At 35.0% G+C, this 13,590-nt stretch overlaps 2 protein-coding genes across 2 annotated transcripts; both read left to right on the forward strand.

Moving 5' to 3' along the window:
* Nucleotides 4,370–9,714, forward strand: LOC109708361 (mitochondrial import receptor subunit TOM40-1-like). Its single transcript, XM_020230068.1, has 11 exons — nucleotides 4,370–4,627; nucleotides 5,427–5,508; nucleotides 5,585–5,684; nucleotides 5,787–5,882; nucleotides 5,967–6,017; nucleotides 6,526–6,591; nucleotides 8,009–8,110; nucleotides 8,377–8,445; nucleotides 8,538–8,621; nucleotides 9,031–9,126; nucleotides 9,342–9,714. Exons 1-11 carry the CDS (start codon nucleotides 4,537–4,539, stop codon nucleotides 9,396–9,398), a joined length of 894 nt encoding a protein of 297 aa, XP_020085657.1. The 5' UTR covers nucleotides 4,370–4,536; the 3' UTR covers nucleotides 9,399–9,714.
* LOC109708630 (xylogen-like protein 11) lies at nucleotides 10,189–11,611 on the forward strand. Its single transcript, XM_020230437.1, has 2 exons — nucleotides 10,189–10,898; nucleotides 11,070–11,611. The coding sequence occupies exons 1-2, from the start codon at nucleotides 10,502–10,504 to the stop codon at nucleotides 11,168–11,170; spliced, it is 498 nt and encodes a 165-aa protein (XP_020086026.1). The 5' UTR covers nucleotides 10,189–10,501; the 3' UTR covers nucleotides 11,171–11,611.

Consider the following 13,590-nt stretch of genomic DNA (forward strand, 5'->3'; position numbering starts at 1 on the left):
AGGAGACGAGGGTTTGAGTTGGGTTTGAAGATTTGGGGAATATGCGTCTTAGTCCTTCAAGTTTAACTAGTTATTATTTTGGTCCTAAAACTGCAAACTTTTGAAGGTGGTTTGCAACGTCATGGACTAGAACTCCCACCCCAAAATGTCATATTTAATTAAAACAAGATTGTGTGTCGATGTGTAAAAATTAAGCACTCTAATACTAATAGCTTAAGATTAAGTATTTTAAGTTAATGATTTAGATCTAATTAAATTGCAACTATTAATAGTAGGGCTGGCAAATGAGCGCGCCGGCTTGCGTTCGACTTGCGTTCGGCTTGATATTCAGCTCGTTCAAGCTCGGCTCGAATTAATTTCAAACTGAGCTTGAGCCTAAATTTAGGCTCGAAATTAATTTCAAGCCGAGCTTGATTATTACCAGGCTCGCTCGAATTAGGCTCGAAAAGCTCGATATATATATATATATATATATATATATATATATATATATAGAGAGAGAGAGAGAGAGAGAGAGAGAGAGAGAGAGAGAGAGAGAGAGGCGAGAGAAGCTCCCGTTCCTTCGTCTTCTTCGAAGTCGCTCCTTCCTCGTCCCTTCCTCTTTTTCTCTCTCTCTCTCTCTCTCTCTCCCCCTCTCCCTCTCTCGCCTTTCTAGCTCCTCCTCCCGTGTAGAGAGAGAGAGAGAGAGAGAGAGAGAGAGAGAGGTGAAGTTTCGCGGTAGCTTCGCTCCCGCATGGCCAAAAACCGTAAAAATAAATTAAACAAAATTCCTAAAAATAGAAAACCCCATTTTCCTAAACCCCCGCATACCAACCCCTATGCGGGGACGTCTCCCGACCGTTAGAGTTCAATTCGAACGGACGGATTGGAACTGCGCATAGAGGATTTATGGGGATGTGCTGAGTGGGGGAGTTGGGAAAGCAACGGGCTTGCGTGCTTGGGGGAACGAGCGCACCGTTGGGGGATACGAAGGATTTGAAATGGACCCATGGTAGCCGTCCGATCGCATCAAAAAGTGTGTGGTGTGATTGATCATTTTTATGGGCTTTGTTGTTTGTGGTACTATGAAAATCGTGCTTTTTAACTTTTACACGTTATTTTCGTTTTTAGCAATTATAGCAAGCATTTTACAAATTTGTCCAAAATTTATACATATTATGAATTTGGTAAAATATTATTATTGAAAGAATATTTTATGTTTTTTTTGGGGAGGGCAAATCTATGTGGGTTATAAAAGGAGATAACGATAGATATATATTTGCACCGTATGATTTTCTTATCAGTGATCAATAATTAAATTTTTTTTATACATAATAAAGTTTAACAACTAAATAGAATTTAAAAAAAAAGTTAAGATGATTACTCTCAATATACATATTCATCATCTGTTTGAATGGATGAGCATTTTCTTAAGCACTATTTTTTTTTATTTATTCAAAAACTTAACAGTATTTAATAGATTAGTATAGCATGATCAAATATTTTAAAAACATATTCTATTAAGTACGTAATCATTTTTTTGAAAAAAAAAATAATCTCACCTGCAAAATTCACTCTTTTATCAAATTATAACCATCGAGACCTTTTTAAAAACCTAAAATTAGGCTCTAATTTTTAATCATAAAAAATATATGACATAAATTATTACTCAATTTATTCACTATTTATGTAATTAAAAAAAAAGATTGAGACAGTGAGCCTATACNCATTTACCTATCAAACAAGTAGTCTAAAATTGAACGGCTGAAAATAAAAATCTTATAAAAAATGATGATAAAAGATTTAAATTTAAGATCAGATATACTGATCTTACTCTAAGTAGTGAAAAGAATTTTCTATAAAATTTTCATCGCATTTGGATTGTTTTACACCGTTAAACTCACAAACACACTACATCGGCCATTAAAATTGTCAATTTTGAGATCTTTTGATCACTAGTCAAATGATGTCGAAAAAATTTGAAATTTAGTTTCCAAATACTTTCAATAGTGTAGATCAAGTCTAACTGAGCCGATCGTCGATTTGGAAGCCGCATCATCGAAAACAACTTGGTAGCACGGAGCGCTCCGTGCTACCGATAGAAGAGTAGCCGGACTCTCTCTCTCTCTCTATATATATATATATATATTAGTCTACTATATTATTGATAGTACCAACCACTTGTTATTAGGTTTTGGGCCCTTGGATGAAGGGATGTGCGGTTAGGATGATAGTGATCCCCTAGGATTGAGTGGGTGGTTAGTTGAATAGTATGATCTATCAGGTGGAAATGGTCAAAGGAGTAGATCTAACAACACAAAATTCGATAGTACTAAACATTTGGTACCATCGATAATATAGTAGTTGGACTCTATATCTCTCTCTATATATATAGTCCGGCTATTATACTATCTATAGTACCAATCGTTTTGTGCTATCAAGTTTTCTGCCGTTAGATCGATCGATATATATAAAGTCCAGCTACTATACTATCGATAGTATCAAGTGTTTGGTGCTATCGAATTTTCTGCCGTTAGATCTACCCCTTTAGTCATTTTCATCCGTTAAATTATACTATTTAACTAGCAACCTCCTCAACCCTAGTAAGCTACTATCATCCTGACTACACATCCTTTTATACAAGGGTCGAAAATCTAATAGCAAGCGGTTAGTACTATTAATAGTATAATAATCTAAATTCTATATATATATAGGCTAAGATTACTATACTCTTATAAGTATAGACCTCTTTGTACTCATAAATTTTCAGCCATTGGATGTACAATTAGGATGATAGTAATCCCTAGGATTGAATGGGTGGATGAATAGTATGATTTACAGATAGAAATGGTCAAAAGTATAGATCTAACGGTCGAAAACTTATGAATATAAAAAAGTCTATACTAATAAGAGTACAGTGGTCGAACTCTCTCTATATATAATTATATATAATATATATTTTAATTATATAAAATAATATATATTATGTATTTTAATTATATGTATATAGAATTTAGATTATTAGGCCTACAAAACCAAATCAGCAAAATCCAACTCTAATTGCTCCCTCTCTCTCTCTCTTTTTCACTCGCTCACACAGTCGCTTTTCCTAATTTTTTTTAATATTATAATATCGTATTCATGCATTTATTTTGTATGTTGAACTATTAAATATTTTTGTATCGAATTTTAGATAATGTTTTATAAAAATTAAACTATAGATGGCACGATATTAAGAATTTCAAGCGGCTCATTTAGGGCTCGAGCTCGCTCAACTTGAAGTTAGGCTTGCTCGAGCTCGGCTTGAATTAATTTCAAGCCGAGCTTGAGCCTAAATTTAGGCTCGAAATTAATTTCAAGCCAAGCTTGAGCACAGGTAAGCTCGCTCTCGGCTCGTTTCCACCCCTAAATTTAGTAGACGTGGCCGTTATAACCTATAATTATTATCCTTAGTGCATTGTATAAATTGATTAGTATTAATTTACATTTTAATTCACACATTCTATTGAGTTGTTGCCTTTTATTACTAGTCGNTTAAGTTGTCTCTAGATCCGTTACCTCCAGATCCGCACCTCTTAAAGACCACAATTATGTAATATAACCAAACAAGTTATATGTTATCATAAATTTGATAAAATACTAGGTAATAGTGCAAACTTTTTGGTTAAAATATATAAAACTTATTTAAATTATTGATCATTTTAAATGTACTATATAATATTTTAAAATTTAATATTTTTATTTATTTGATTTGAATCAGTCAACGGTACTTTAATTTTAATTATAAACTAATTTTTTATTTTAATTAATTTATAATTATTAAAATTATATAAAGTATACTAACTAAATCTGTAAAAACAATACATTCACCGACCGTCCCTAGAGCAAGTGGTAAAGGATTTGGTGGTTGGTATCCGAGACCCAAGTTTGAATCTTAGTTGATTCATATTTCTAGCTAAATTTATTTCTAAATGAAATAAACGAAGCAGGTAGCGTGCTACTTATCTCTCAAAAAAAAAAAAAAATCAAATTTTAGAATGAAAATATCATCGACTAATTTAAATCATACAAATTGAAAAATTGACTAGTAAAATAAAATTTAAAGCTTGAATAGTCGGTTCAAAATAGTTTATAATTGAAATAGTTTTATATTTTTTTATATTTGAAGTATATTTTATTTATCGAATCGTTGCTGATTCTATTTTCTTTAATTTTGAATTTTGTATCAAATTAATCTGAATATATCGAATTTGTGACGTGGTTATTTTTTATTTTCGAGAATATAAAATTGTAATTTTTTACGTCACTCTTCCCCTTCGTGGCTTCGTGCAAAACCCTCCGAAAACCTTTTCTCCGAGCTGCAGCCGCAAAATTAAATTAAAAAGAAAAAAAAATCATTTCTTTCAAGTTTCAACACCACTCTCCTCTTCTTCGCCCAAACCCTTCTCCTCTTCCTCCTCCTCCTCCTCCTCCTAGGGTTTACTCCTCTCCACCCTCTCTTCACCAAATTCCCCTCCCTATTACTTGCGCGGGGGAGGAGCCTCGTCGTTCGGCGCCATGGGAGAGGCGGGGAAGGGAGAGAAGAGGGTCGACTACATGAATCTCCCCTGCCCCCTCCCGTTCGAGGAGATCCAGCGAGAGGCATTGAGTAATCCCCTGCTTTCGTTCTCGATCTCCATCGCGTTTCATCTTTTTTGATCTCTTCGCATAGATCAATGCTGTTGTAGTCGCTTTAAGTTGGCCTTTTATTCACAAAACAGATTTTTGTTTCCCTTTTTTTTGGCCAAAGGATTGTGGTTATGGTGCATATGTAGTTGGTACTAGGCTGCAGAGTATGCAATTTTGCCTTAATATTAGTAGTACTTTCTGAAGAATGTTCCGATTTTGCGGAGTATTAGTACCATTCGTGAGGTAAAAATGGTTTGGAGGAAGTATAGATTCTATTCAAGAGATTGGAAGTTTTGCTTATTTATTCTTTCATGTTGTTTTCCGTCTACGAACAATTCCGTTGATAGTTTTCCATAAATATTTTGTGCGTACAACATTTAGGAAACCTAGAAAGTAATACTTTACTAGGCAATGGTTTGCCTTTGTACCATTTTCTTGAAGGTTGCGTCGATGATTTACAGGCATGGTTTGTGAGAAAGAGTAATTGAAACAGATGTTCTGAATGTTTGCTTGTAAAATGGCATGTTCATTGCCTCTTCCATGATCGAGATTTACGAAATGTTCTACTTGGATGTTTAGACATCGTAAGAACATTTATCCTTGAATTCGAGATATAGAAGGTCTTAGTTAACTGAACTTTGTGATGCAATCTGTTGAGGTGGACCAGTTTTTAAGGCATTGGTTTCGGAAAAGTTTCTGTTGACTTGTATTACCTGTGCTATAACTTGTAATAAATGTGAGGTTTTTAATATTCACATTCTCAAATAATGTCATTGTAGTGTCCCTCAAACCAGAGCTTTTTGAAGGGTTGCGTTTTGACTTCACAAAAGGGCTAAATCACAAGTTTTCACTCAGCCACAGGTACGATAATCCTTTTTCCAGTTGATGGCCATGTCTTCTGTTTATAATTTTTTTAAACTTTAGTAATTGTTATCAGCATCTTCATGGGATCAACAGAAGTTCCTTCACAATCAAAGGATACTATCAAAATTCCTACCGCTCATTATGAATTTGGTGCTAATTTTCTAGATCCGAAGGTTGGTTTACATAATAATTGAACGTTGAATGTTGATAAATTTTATTCATTGATAGATAATTGAAGTATTAGAGATTTTTAAAGTTTTTTTTAAAAAAAACAGTTGATGCTTGTTGGAAGGGTACTTACTGATGGAAGGCTGAATGCAAGAGTTAAATGTGATCTGACTGATAACCTTACATTGAAGATAAATGCACAGGTGTTCATATATTAGAGAAGCAATGTTTTTCTTTTGTGTTTAATTATGAACTATTCTTTAGTAACATATTTTCTGTTTGGGCAGCTAACAAATGAGCCACATTTTTCTCAAGGCATGTTTAATTTTGATTACAAGGTCAGCCTCTCTTGATGCTCTCTTAAAATACAAAAGCAATGGAGTATTTTATTTATCTTCTAATAGTAGACCTAGTGGTAGCGGACTGCTTGTGATTGCTTTTCTTTTCTATTATATAGCTATTTTGCCATGCTGTACTAATTTATTGCACTACGTAATTGATCCTTATTCTGTGTAACCTTTATCACTAAAAACATAATATATATGTTCTCATGTTTAACATATGGAAAATGAGAGAACTGTAAAAGAAATTTCTTACAGGGTAGCGCTTACAGGACTTTTCCATGTAATGTTTTGATGTTGAGCATATGTCTTAACATGCACTACAGGGCTTGCAAGCATCTGTACTGATGATTTCTGATTGTCAAGCTACTGTAATTTCTTTCTTTTGTAATATTCTGTCACTTTGCCATTTTTTGCAATAATCTTTGATGTAGTGGTAGCTGTTGACTATGTTGTTTATGATGGTTTTTAATGTCAAGTTAAGTTGAATCTAACTTTCTTACAGGGTAGCGATTACAGGACTCAATTTCAAATTGGAAACAATGCCTTCTATGGAGCCAATTACATCCAGGTAAGTGGTTTATGATAGTTGTTCTAGGATACAGCATTTGACATCTTTTGGAGTTTATGTGACTTCCATAGTTGATGGTTTCATTGATCAAGTGACAATGCAGCTTCATGTGATATCAAAGATGTCGTATAGGAGAATATATTTGTAATGCAAAATTTTTTATCAATTTGTAATTTTGTAAACTTTTATATTCAATGTGCTTTTCATTTTGGAAGTTCTAATATATTAAGTGTTTCATGTGTTAGTATATTGTTGGATATATGGAGTTAGTACTTTGGGGCCGCTTTTGAACACTTATTAGTCAATACTTCTGGGCTTTTTTATTTTTTGAATTACCTTTCGGGGCTTTTTGGCAGTGATATTCCAGCTTGGGTAGTAGACAAAGCATTGAAACTCAGGCCTGGTGTAGGCCTAGCTAGATATAGTGGGCGTTGCTGGGTATATCTGTTCTCTTAGTTTATTCTCAGTTGAAACACTTGGCCTTGGCTATTTACAACAAGTTTGGATACATTGATCTATTTGGCCTAAATCCAGATAATGTGGCTTGATTGATATCTTGCTGCTGATTTGATGGCTGACTCTTGATACTACAAGGGTGAAGTGAATGGCTGTACAGAGCATCTTTTTTTAGCATCATTTTAAGGGTTTCCTTCTCTTGTGCTGCCAACTAAGGGAAATCTGCAGTGGTTTCCCTTCGTTATTCCCTTTGTCCAGCTATGTTGCCGGAACTTTTATTCTCTTTTTTCTGCTTCTAACCTGTCGCGTAGGGTAGTCTTTACTTCTCTCTCTCGTTAGATTGGCGATTCATCTTTTATTTCCTGTTTACTGAGGTCTTTATAAGCATATTCCTGTTTGTAATCTTTCAGCTGTGCAATTGTCATCCCTTGTGAAGAAGAAACCACAATCGCTGCGAAATCTGACTTCTATGTCTTCCAAATCATTATCTGACCAATCGAACGTGTCCTATAAAAAAAGAGTGCATCACTAAACACTTGCGTTTTGGATCACTTTCTCCTCAATGTGGCATATTTATTTGTTGAATTCCTGAGATCCAAGTTAAGAAACTGTGGAGGTGGTCCACTTTTAAGGTGACTTTGTCGGAAATGATGTGCCTACTTTGATGGGGCACTCTTTTGATGATCTGCTATCGCTGTTGTTAGTCTTGTCAATTTCTTCTTGTCAAGTTAGAATGCGGACTGCACATGATTAATATCGGGTAAAACTCTGGTGTATCTTTTAAGCAAAAGAGGTGTTGTGGTTATTCTTTCTATGGTCGTGCTTGATAATATCAACTCTCGAGGCTTAACTTGATAAAAATTGACTATGAAAAGGTGTGCTATAGTATTGAAAGTTCTTGTTTCGGTTTTATTGTACACTATGCATCCTAAAAGCTACTCCTGTCATTTCAATGTTATAGAGTGTTACGCCACACTTATCGTTGGGTAGTGAAGTTTTCTGGCTTGGTCATCAAAGGAAATCTGGAATCGGTTTTGCTGCTCGGTATAACAAAGATAAAATGGTAAGTCCTCATTCTCTTTTTTTCTTAATGATTTTTGTGTTGTAATTTGATAATCAGTTTCACATCGTCTTAAATGTGTAGCTTATAGCTTATGTGAGAATACATTTGTGGGAAAAGTATATGGTTTTTTCATATTGGTATCCTGGATTTCAGTTAAATTGGCATTCGTTCTAATGGTCACAATTGGGTTAGATGATTAATGTTTAAAGGTACCAAATAATTTGTTGCTTAATATTGCGATAAACATTGAAATTCAACATTTGCAGGTTGCTACAGGACAAATCGCTAGCACCGGAATTGTTGCATTGAGTTATGTTCAGAAAGTCACTGAGCAGGTCGGATTCTAATAATAAGAGAGGGAAAAAAAAACTATTTATGCTTTTTTAACTTGTGTATACATAATTTGTACTTCCTCTTTGTCTTGCAGGGTTCGCTTGCATCTGACTTCATGTACAATCACATGACAGGAGATGTGACATCAAGTTTTGGATATGATTACATATTTAGACAGGTCGTTTCTTTTCTATAAGCTTAATTTTCATCCCATTATCATTGTAATCCCCAGTTCTCTTCCCACTAGGAAAATTTTTGTAGCCTTCCCAGCATGGAGTGTTAAATCACTTATTTTAAGGAGTTTTATCATCTTCATCATCATTGCGCGTTTTTTTTTTTTTTTATGGTACTGCTTGCGAACATCTTAAATATACTTCTCATTTTTTGAAAATAACATCTGAAATTTACTTGAAATTTTGTTTTCGAATAGATAGTTTGCTACAGAATGCGAATAACATCCTTAGCGTCTTTGTATAAATTTGTGCCAAAACTATGAGGACCAAGTTTCTTAGTACACCTTGGACTACGTCTACTATTTTTTTTTTTTTTCCTCTTCCTGCTTACATCTGAATGAAATTTTGTTTTAGTGCCGTTTGAGGGGTAAAATTGATTCCAATGGTGTTGTGGCTGCTTTCCTCGAGGAGAGATTAAATATGGGTGTCAACTTTATCCTTTCTGCAGAGGTAAGCACTATAAAGGTTCTCCCCACCGCTCAGTTTACTGTTGCGGTGCTATTGTATAGGTGCTATTGTATAGATTTTGTTTTAACCTTTCTATCATAACTGTAAATTTGTTTACTCATAGTCAACTGATTTGCTGGGGAGGCTCTGATGATCCTGTAAGACCGTGTGGAGCTTTGTTGTAAACCTTTTTGTTTCTTTTTGATGAATTTCCGCAGATCGATCACCTAAAGAAAGACTACAAATTTGGGTTTGGCATGACCTTAGGAGAATAAATTTGCTTCTAGACAACATATATCAGAAGATACGATCGGGTTTGCGGCTACTGGTTTTTCTGGAGAGTGCCTGTTCTGAAGATCCTTTTCGGCTCCTCAGAATCCTAGCAGACAAGTTTAACTGATATTGGATAGAAAAATAGGACATTTTTGTAATCCATGATTTGATTTCCAACCCGTTTGCGAGATAATATGTCGATGCAAGGCCATGATTCTTTGCCCATCTTTGATGGAACAATGTAAAAATCATGATTTGATACCTGTGTTCTTTTCTACCAATCAAGAAATGTTTTGCGGTCTCTTGCTTTTGCTGCTTCATGCTTTCTGTTTGGAAATTGAAAGCTGATGGTAATCGGAGTGCCGGGCATAATTGCAATGTTTTCAATTTAACTTTATTCTGCTGTGTTAGCCTCTACTTCCTGTGGTTTTTTGGAGTTGTTTGGTTCTGCTGTAGGTGAATGCTCTTTGAATCGTACTTACAGGAAAAGCATTATATTCAGTTTCTTCAACAGATTTTCTCTACAGTAGATTCATCAAATTGGCGTTTTTGCTTTTAGGCCTTAAAATCTCACTTTGGATTTTTGTCTACGGTAACATTTTAAGGACTTTTTTGGCTTGTCAAACTTTAATACTCAAAGGGGCTATTGCTGAAAGCAGAAGCCGAATGAAAGAGACATTTAATGCGTCGTGACATTTTTATGTACACTATTTGTGTAATGGATCACGAAACCTCCGTGCAGAGATCCTGATCTAAATGCTTATGCTTTTAGGTTGGATGGATTCTGTATAGGTGGTATGCCTATGATTACTGATTATTAGATTGGTATAATTACTATTATTATGATTTTTATAAATTATTGTTGGGCTACGAAGAGTAATGATCTTATAAGGATTATGATAAGGTTTGGTATTAAAAGCACTCTTAAATTTTTTTTTTTCGACCTTTTAACTGGACATAAGCTTAAATTTGGAGCCCGTATTTTTAATCATCATATTAATACAAGTATGTGGTTGGGGAGGTTGCTTAGTTTCTACGAGAACACCAAGAATAAAGCAGAGCAACAAGGTTCTCTCACTCTAGTAGAAAACAACGACTTTACAAAATGTCAATCTCAAAATCCCCCTCCATTTCTCTCCTCCTTGGCCACCTCTTACTACTACCCTGCACACATGCGCAAGAAGTTCCTGCAGTGGCGGCGGCGGCGGCGGCGGCAGCAGCTGCAGCCCCACGAGCCTCTGGTCTCGACTGCTCGGAGGCGCTGCTGAACCTGTCGGCGTGCCTGACGTATGTGGTGCAGGGCAGCAACCTGACACGGCCCAAAAAAGGCTGCTGCCCTGCGCTCGCTGGCCTTATCAACGGTGAGCCAATCTGCCTCTGCCAGCTCATTGCCGGCTATGGCGGCGGCAGCAGCGGCCTCGGCGTGCAGATCGACGCCACACGGGTGCTGACCCTCCCGACTATTTGTCGTGTCGATGCGCCGCCGACGAGCCTCTGCGCCGGTTAGTATATGTTGAATATAAATATTAAAAGTATTATTCTCTAATAATTTAAACTTTAATAGAATAAATAATTGTTTTATATTATTTAACAGTAATTATTCATAATGAATTTCATATGTATGTGCTTTTGATCTCTCAAGAATTAGTATTGATAGTTTTTTTTTGGAGCAGTGCTTGGGGTTCCCGTTGCGAGTGTGTCACCAACAAGTGGAGGACCAGAAGAAGCGGGTATCAACATTGACCCCTCTCTCTCTCTCTCTCTCTCTCTCTAGATCATCTTAAGTTTAGTTGATAATTTTTTTTGAATTTTTTAATTAGATTTTAATAATATTTTGGGAAATTAATTTGTGTGGAGCATAAACTGAACAATGGGTTCTTTGTAACCTAGTACCTGAACAAGTGCACTTTAACAATTAGATTTTGGCCCGAATTTCCAAATTTGAACTCTAGTTATCTTATAATTTCAGTTAAAGAATATACGAATTAGATAGCATGTTACCTCAATTTCTCTCTCCAAAAAATAAAAAGTTTCTGTGATATTATAAAATTAAAATTTTTAAGTACCTATTTACAATTTGCTCGTTGTTAACCTCCATAATTTTTTTTTTGAAATTTGTTAATCTTGAGTTTTGACAAGTGAACACGTACCTTACTCTTAAATATTCTTTAATTATATCATAAAATTTGCTTTAACCGAGTATACGTCTCCCACAGGATCTCGAGCTGCGGCGCCGCCGTCCCGCCGCGCTTGTTCATTCTATCACTCACTGCCATGTTCCTCACAATCTATTCATAATTTTACATATATAAATATATATATAGAAATATATATATGGTTGGTTTAGAGATCAATTGTCACTAAGCTGTGTACACAATCCCATCCCATTCTTTGATTTGTACGTGTGATATCTCAACAACTCGGGCTATAAACACATATATTTGTATCTATAAGTTGTTTTTTTTTTTTTTTTTTTTTTTTTTTTTTGGTTTAATAATGTAATGATAGTTACGTTGGAGCTAATGTATTGTACGGCGAGAGAGTGATGTTAAAAGAGAAACTGTTGCACGCACCTGGTGCACCGCGCACTGCATCTTCTGAAAGTTCCGCAACAGAGATCTTAAAATCAACATTTAGTTTATTGTATGTTTTTTTTTATAAAAAGATGGTCACGTATATGGTGGAGATTAATCAGATGAATCATATTCACGTAGAGTAATAAGAGAAATAAATGTGGAAATTTTTACTGAAATATCATAAAATGAAAGAGCTTGAAACTGATACCGAGAACGGGACTGCTGTGCTCTCAGGAGTTGTTTTCGATGATGAAATTTTCGAATCGACGATCAGCTCCGTTAGACTTGATCTAGCGTACTTGAAGTTTATAGAAAATAATTGTTGCGATTTTTTGATATCATTTATCTAGTGATCGAAAGGGTTCAAAATTAATAATTTTTAATAGTTGATATCTGTCGTTTTCAAGTTTAACGGTGTAGAAATATACAAATCAGATGAAATTTTGATACAAAATTCTTTATACTATCTACAACAAGATCAATATTTCTGATCGAAAATTTTAGTACTATATTACAACTTTTTATAGAATTTTTATTTTCAGCCGTTAAAAATTATTAATTTTAAATCCTTCTGATTGCTAGGTAAATGATATCCAAAAATTGCAAAAATTATTTTCTAGAAACTTTAAATACGCTAGATCAGGTCTAACGGAGCCGATCGTTGATTCGAAAATTCCATCATTAAAAACGGCTCAGGAGCACGGAGGCCTCCGTGCTCCTGAGAGAAAAGCAGTCCTGCTCCTGATACCGATACCATATTATCAAATAAGTCCGTTTATTATATCATAAGGAGCTATTTAAGTGTAGATAATAGATCTCCAAAACTCATGATTTTTCACATAGAGAAATGTATAGGATTATAATCATCAAATATTTATTGAGATGTGTAAGATGTTATGGGTACAGCAGGTGCAGGAAATAAATTCTTAAGGTGGCGAAGAAGGAATTAAAAGCGGGTGGGGGTGAGTGGTCGCTTGCTGCGTGTTTTTCATTTTCCAAAGAGAGTGGGGACAAGTTTGTGGTGTTCATCACCCCTCACATGTGACCTTCCTCATGAACTTTTTTAAATTCTAACAATAAAATGCCCTTTCCACTATTTACTAGGGAAGTGCGTTGTTTGATGGAAAGAGATGGCTCGCAAAATAAAGTCTCGTGATGTCAATTTATAACAATTCTGGTAAATTCTTGTGGAGAATTTCTGCACATACGTCTCTTCAAATACTGCTCTTGTAAACTGTTGATATATTCTTGTAGCAGAGTTTAGCTACTATGCTATCGATAACGCTAAATACTTTGTGTTACCAAGTTTTTCACACCCTATTGACCATTTTCATTCGTTAGATCATACTATTCAATCAACCACTCACTCAATCCTAGAGAATCACTATCATCCTAATCGCATATCTCTTTATCCAAGAGCCGAAAATTTAATAGCAGCAGTGACTTGATGCTATTTATTGTATTCTAACCTAGTTTCTTGTAAAGTACATAAGGTCTCGCAGATTGCTATTTTTATGGGCTCTTCATGTATCAAAATATCTGATGTGAAACCTTATATATACGTATATACATATATATACATATATATAGAATTGAGCTCCTATGCTTTTAAAAGTAC

Source organism: Ananas comosus, linkage group 4 (assembly GCF_001540865.1).
Source record: "Ananas comosus cultivar F153 linkage group 4, ASM154086v1, whole genome shotgun sequence".
In the NCBI taxonomy this organism is placed as follows: domain Eukaryota; kingdom Viridiplantae; phylum Streptophyta; class Magnoliopsida; order Poales; family Bromeliaceae; genus Ananas; species Ananas comosus.